Source organism: Ipomoea nil, unplaced genomic scaffold (genome assembly GCF_001879475.1).
Source record: "Ipomoea nil cultivar Tokyo-kokei standard unplaced genomic scaffold, Asagao_1.1 scaffold3210, whole genome shotgun sequence".
Taxonomy (NCBI): Eukaryota; Viridiplantae; Streptophyta; class Magnoliopsida; order Solanales; family Convolvulaceae; genus Ipomoea; species Ipomoea nil.
This window is the reverse complement of record NW_017619638.1, coordinates 142,215-149,069: the sequence shown is the minus strand read 5'-3', so window position 1 is coordinate 149,069 and position 6,855 is coordinate 142,215. Positions and strand designations below refer to the sequence as shown.

Below are 6,855 nucleotides of genomic sequence, written 5' to 3'. Positions count from 1 at the left end.
TTAATATATCTTTTGTGTTAATGTCTAGTTGCATACAATATGCCGTATACCCCAATCACTTGATGACGACATTGCACCCGTGCACTCCCTATTTACTGCTAAGATATCATTTTAACCAAACAAGAGATCAGATGTCAGCAAAACTGCACTTAAAATATCATGTGCATTGGGTTTTACCAAGAGGGTGTTGGTTAGAATCGAACAGGTTTTCTTCAAGAAAATATAAATTCTATTTTATTGATATATAGACGGTTTGGCCGAGTGGTCTAAGGCACCAGATTTAGGCTCTGAGCCGAAAGGGCGTGGGTTCAAATCCCACAGCCGTTAAGAGATGTTTAAAAATATCCCTAAGCTCTCCATTGTATTTCACTCCATGAAAAAACAATTACTTAAATAGCAAAATACGAAAATTAGTAGAAAAAAGGAAAACAATTACTTAAACAGCAAAATACAAAAATTAATAGAAAAAAGGTTAGTCAGTCATTAATGTTTATTTCTTTTTTTTTAACAGAATTGATGGTAAATAATAAATATATTGTAACTTCTAAAAGAATTGGATTTAACTTATCTTTTGTTTTAATGTCTATTTGCATACTATATGCCGTATACCCCTATCACCTGATGACGACATTGCACCCGTGCACTCCCTATTCACTGCTAAGATATCATGTAAACCACACAAGAGATCAGATGTCAGCAAAACTGCACTAAAAAGATCATGTGCATTGGATTTTACCAAGAGGGTGTTGGTTAGAATCGAACAGGTTTCCTTCAAGAAAATATAAATTCTATTTTATTGATATATAGATGGTTTGGTCGAGTGGTCAAAGGCACCAGATTTAGGCTCTGGTCCGAAAGGGCGTGGGTTCAAATCCCAAAGCCGTCAAGAGATGTTTAAAAATATCCCTATGCTCTCCATTGTATTTCACTCCATGAAAAACAATTACTTAAACAACAAAATACGAAAATTAGTAGAAAAAAGGTTAGTCAGTCATTAATGTTTATTTATTTATTTTTTAACAGAATTGATGGTAAATAATAAATATATTGTAACTTCTAAAAGAATTGGATTTAACTTATCTTTTGTGTTAATGTCTATTTACATACTATATGCCGTATACCCCAATCACCTGATGACGACATTGCACCCGTGCACTCCCTATTCACTGCTAAGATATCATGTAAACCACACAAGAGATCAGATGTCAGCAAAACTGCACTAAAAAGATCATGTGCATTGGATTTTACCAAGAGGGTGTTGGTTAGAATCGAACAGGTTTCCTTCAAGAAAATATAAATTCTATTTTATTGATATATAGATGGTTTGGTCGAGTGGTCAAAGGCACCAGATTTAGGCTCTGGTCCGAAAGGGCGTGGGTTCAAATCCCAAAGCCGTCAAGAGATGTTTAAAAATATCCCTATGCTCTCCATTGTATTTCACTCCATGAAAAACAATTACTTAAACAACAAAATACGAAAATTAGTAGAAAAAAGGTTAGTCAGTCATTAATGTTTATTTATTTATTTTTTAACAGAATTGATGGTAAATAATAAATATATTGTAACTTCTAAAAGAATTGGATTTAACTTATCTTTTGTGTTAATGTCTATTTACATACTATATGCCGTATACCCCAATCACCTGATGACGACATTGCACCCGTGCACTCCCTATTCACTGCTAAGATATCATTTAAACCACACAAGAGATCAAATGTCAGCAAAACTGCACTAAAAAGATCATGTGCATTGGATTTTACCAAGAGGGTGTTGGTTAGAATCCAACATGTTTTCTTCAAGAAAATATAAATTCTATTTTATTGATATATAGACGGTTTGGCCGAATGGTCTAAGGCACCAGATTTAGGCTCTGGTCTGAAAGGGTGTGGGTTCAAATGCCACTGTGACACCCCAAAAATCCACACTCCAAACCATGAATTAATTGAGTAATTAATTCTATTTTTTTTTTGAGGGATTGATTCCTAAAATCCTGATTTTTGATACTCAAGGACTAGTATTTGACTAGTCAATCTTTTAGTGGTGTTGTACCTTGTGCTTCGAGAGGAGTTCCCTTGCTCCTTACACTTTCTAAGAGTTAGTAAGGGTATCCTTGTCTTTTCACCAAGAGCAAGGTTTGTAACCTAAACCTAGAAGACTTCTTCATTTCATTCCCTTACATTTCCTTGAAAATATCTCTACCTTCTCTCTAGAAAACAAGAGTAGCTTGTTCTTCAAGCCAAAAGAAGCCTTTGTCAAGATTCCAAGTTTTGCTTCCAAGATTCAATCTTTCCTCTATTTTGGCATCTAGAAGGGTAAGATCTAAGCTTGTCTAGTCATTTTGGTTCCATCTTAGTTGTCTTTTTCTTAAAGGTTGGATCATTATGATCTTTTGGTTTGATCTTGAAGTGGGTTTGGCTAGTGAGCTTAGTGGAGAGCTTGTTGTGGTGTAAGAAGAGTCTTTTGGTCTTCAAGAGGTAACCCATGCTCTACAAAACCTATTTTGCTTACCTATATATGATTTCTTGGCTTCTACTTGTGTTTTGCTATGAAATGTGAGAGTTTATGCATTTATCTTGTGATATTGCATATCTAGAGCTTGTGTTTAGGTTTCCTTTGTGCCATTGCTTGGCATTTTCCTTGGTTCAAGTCATTTTGTTGTGCTTGGTGAGATTTGGCATGTTTTGGACTTGAATTTGTGTTTGAAGGAGAAAATCCCCGAAGGGATTGTTTGACACAGGAGCGTGTACCCGCGGGCGGAACGGCGGGGAGAGCCCTACCCGCCGCCCACCCGCCGGTACACGGTAATGTGGGTGTTGTACCCGCGGGCAGAACCACGGGTAGGGGCCTACCCGTGGGTCCACTCGGGGGGAACACGTTGGAGTTGAGATGGGATTTGTTCCCCGTGTTTCGTTTGTCTTGGTCTTTGATCTTTTGGCATTCCGTTGTTCTTTTGTGGAACTATTTGAGCGTCTTCTTGATGTTTCGTAGGTCTAGAGCTTTATGGAAGGTATCCATGTAGGATCTTTGTTGTTGTGTATCGTGCTAAGTGTTCAACATTGTGTTTCGTTGAACCCTGTGGTGTCTTGTGTGATCCTCGGAACTATCTTGAGTTTCCTCGTTGTTGAGCTTGCTAGTTATTATCCTAATGCTAGCGTCGTTGTTGTCGATGGGTGGTGACCTGTCTGTTATTTGAGTATGTTTCGTACCTCTTTTGCAATCCGTTGCTTGTTTCGCGTGAGTGGTGGTGCGTGTGTGGCTTTACCTGGATTGCACGATTAGTGGTATGGGACGCTAGTCACCAGGGTATTGCAGCGGTCCTCGTGGTGGCCGTGACGTGATTTCATGGAGTTGTGGCTGAGTCCACGTGTTTGGGGGATAACATTGTGTTATCCGGGCATGTGTTGCCGTGAATTGGTGGGTTTTCGTTGGTGGTTATAGGTGGGGGACGACGGTCCTGGAGGAATAAGGTTGGACTTGGATGTACAGGGGCTTTCTGGAGGTAATGGTTGGCACCAAAGGTACAAGGTTGGGGGTAGCCATAAGGTTGGAACAGGGCATAAGGAAGGCATATCAACTCGTGATGGGTGATGTCACGAGGGCTTGTGAAGCCGTTGTTGTGGTGAGTTCTCTTCTCTCGTGACGTGTGTAGTCACGTAGGCTTCTGGTGTGGTGTTTTGGCATGTGTTGCAGTTGGGTGAGTCTTTATCCTTGTGTGTGGTTAACCTTTGTGGTTTGGGATGTGTTCCCGGTTTTGTCCTTGTGAGTGGTGAGTCTTGCGTTGTCTTTTGATCTTGGTTTTGACTTATATATATGTATTCCGTTTCGAAAATGGTTTTCATATTATATATCTACCTATTTATGATACTTAACGGTATTGGTGGGTTACCAGCATCTTTCGCTGACCGGGCGTCGCCCCGATGTTTATCTTTGTATCTTTCAGGTGATGCGTAGTCGAGCGCGATGTCTAGAGCCGGTAGCTTAGCACCTGTATATTTATACAGTGTTGTTGAGGCCTGTGTGCCAATGTCTTTAGATTGTTCTAGTTTTGTTGTTTTTGGGATAGTGTTACACTTGCAGATTGTCGCCGTAGCGTATACCTAGTGTGGTATACGTGGCATAACACCCCGTTTTGGATTCCTTTTATCCAGTTATCTTTTTATCTTCCACTGTGCTAGTTTTGTGCCTGATTTGCAGTTGTTAAGACTCGTTTTAAGTTGTCTTGTTTTGGGGGGTGTTACAGTTGGTATCAGAGCCTAGGTTTGAACCTTGGTCTAGAGCCTAGGAGGAGTTGAGTCTAGACTTTCTAAGTGTTTAAGTGTGTTTTGAGACCTCTAAGCGACCTTAAGAAGCTATGTGTTAGGCTTAGGACTCTAGGTTGCGCGGTGAGATGTGTGTTGTTTTCTGTCTTGCTTGCTTGCTTGCTCTTTTGGTAACCTTGTTGTTGTAGCAGAAGTCTGTGATGCCTCCTCGCCAGCGAATCGCAGTGTTTGAAGATGTGAGTGAAGTGGTTAAGAGATCTCGGTTGGCCGAATCTAGCAGTGCTTCTGGGATAGTTGAACGGTGGATCCGGAGTGGTACATCTACAAGAGTAAGTTCTAGTGCAGCTTCTGTGCCGGTACTCCGTGATGTAAGAGAGTATGGAGAGATAGAGGTTCCTTATCCGACGGTAGGGTCATCTCAAGAGAGGGTGCTTACCTTAAATGAAGTCCGAACAAGTGACAGTGACGTAGTAGTGGGAACCTTCCTTGTGCAGTCTGTGCCGGCAACAGTCTTGTTTGATTCAGGGGCATCTAACTCGTTTATATCACCCGGCCTCGTGAAGAAGTTGGGCTTATCTGGGAGCGTGGGAGTGAGGTTTAATGTGAAGTTAGCGTCAGGAGAAGTTAGGGTGTGTGACCGTCTTTTTGAGGGCATCAAGGTCTGTATCAAAGGTGAAGAGTTTCCTAGTGATCTAATCCAGTACGACTTGGACGGGATGGATGTGGTCCTAGGTATGGACTGGTTGGGGCGGTTTAGAGCCCAAATCTTGTGCAAAGATCAGAAGATAGTGCTACGAGGACCCAGCGGGAAGAGAGTGTCATACCGTGGAAAGATGGAAGAACCCGGAATTAAGTTGGTGTCTATGGTAAAGATGAAGAGGTACATGGACAAGGGCAATGATGTGTACTTGTGTTCCGTCGAGAACTTGGAGGCAAAGGAGGAAGTGGCACATACGATACCTGTAGTCCGTGAGTTTCTTGATGTTTTTCCCGAAGAAATACCGGGTATGCCGCCTACTAGGGAAGTGGAGTTTTCAGTGGATCTCGTGCCGGGCACTGCACCCATCTCTAAAGCCCTATATCGTTTGGCTGCGCCAGAAATGCAAGAATTGAAGGCTCAGTTGCAAGAACTCCTTGACAAGGGTTATATCCGGCCAAGTGCATCGCCTTGGGGAGCTCTGGTGTTGTTTGTAAAGAAGAAGGACGGGACTATGAGGTTGTGTATCGACTACCGGGAGCTGAATCAAGATTACCATTAAGAATAAATACCCTCTTCCAAGAATAGATGACTTGTTTGATCAACTACGTGGCGCGGGAGTGTTCTCCAAAGTTGACTTGAGGTCAGGGTACCATCATATAAGAGTAGCGGACAAGGATATCCCTAAGACTGCATTTTGGACTCGGTACGGTCACTACGAGTTTACGGTTATGCCTTTCGGTTTGACTAATGCCCCTGCAGTTTTCATGGACCTGATGGACAGAGTATTCAAATCTCACCTTGATGATTTTGTGATCGTGTTCATCGACGATATCTTGGTTTATTCAAAAGATAAGGAGGAACATGTTGGACACCTTCGGACGGTACTTCAAATCTTGCGGGAAAAGCAGTTGTATGCCAAGTTTTCTAAGTGCGAGTTTTGGAAAGACAGTGTGACGTTTCTAGGCCATGTGATTGATAGTAGAGGGATTTCTGTGGATCCAGACAAGATACGGGCAGTAAAGGAATGGACTGCATCTTCAACAGTGTCGGAAATAAGAAGTTTTCTTGGGTTGGCAGGTTATTATCGGAGGTTTGTTTTGGATTTTGCCAAGGTGGCTCAACCGTTGACTAAGTTGTTAAGAAAAGAAGTGCCTTTTGTTTGGGATCAAGCTTGTGAATCAGCATTCCGAGAGTTGAAGGAGAGGCTCACGTCTGCACCAGTTTTAATTCTGCCATCGGGAATGGGAGGTTTTGAGGTATACAGCGATGCGTCCAAGAAGGGACTAGGTTGTGTGTTGATGCAGAACGGTAGAGTGATTGCTTACGCCTCACGTCAGCTAAAGGTTCACGAAGAGAACTACCCTACACATGATTTGGAATTGGCCGCTGTGGTGTTTGCTTTGAAAATTTGGAGGCATTATCTCTATGGGGTGCGTTGCAAGATATTCACAGACCACAAGAGTCTCAAACATATCTTTACCCAAAAGGATCTCAATATGCGACAGCGAAGGTGGTTAGAACTCATCAAGGACTATGAGTTAGATATTCAGTATCATGAAGGAAAAGCTAATGTAGTGGCGGACGCCCTAAGTCGGAAATCGAAGCACACCGCTAGTTCTATTTGGGTGGTGGCGGATGAGCTTTGCAAGAAGCTTCAACGGATGAGTTTGGAAGTGGTGGAACAAGGAGATGTGGGGGCAGAAGTTCGTTGTTATAACTTAAGGATTGTACCTACGTTTCTGGGAGAGATCAAGGAAGAGCAGCAAAAGGATGTGTTCTTGACCAAGGTAAGGGATGACCTAGCTAGAGGAAAAGGGGGACCGTTTGAGTTATACGCGGATGGAGTGTTGAGGTACAAAAGCCGTGTGTGCATACCCGCGTCATGTGATCAATGGA

At 42.2% G+C, this 6,855-nt stretch overlaps 1 protein-coding gene and 1 non-coding gene across 2 annotated transcripts; both read left to right on the top strand.

Annotated features, from left to right (window-relative positions):
• Positions 1 to 247: 247 nt before the first annotated feature.
• On the top strand, positions 248 to 327 carry TRNAL-UAG. The gene has a single exon. It is a non-coding gene; the product is annotated as a tRNA-Leu (tRNA).
• Positions 328 to 4,459: 4,132 nt separating this feature from the next.
• On the top strand, positions 4,460 to 5,518 carry LOC109168592. The gene has a single exon (XM_019317645.1). The coding sequence runs from the start codon at positions 4,460 to 4,462 to the stop codon at positions 5,516 to 5,518; it is 1,059 nt and encodes a 352-aa protein (XP_019173190.1).
• The last annotated feature ends 1,337 nt before the right edge of the window (positions 5,519 to 6,855 follow it).

Excerpts from the sequence above, each read along its gene's own strand:
- LOC109168592 (XM_019317645.1), top strand. The coding sequence starts at position 4,460 with ATGCCTCCTCGCCAGCGAATCGCAGTGTTTGAAGATGTGAGTGAAGTG.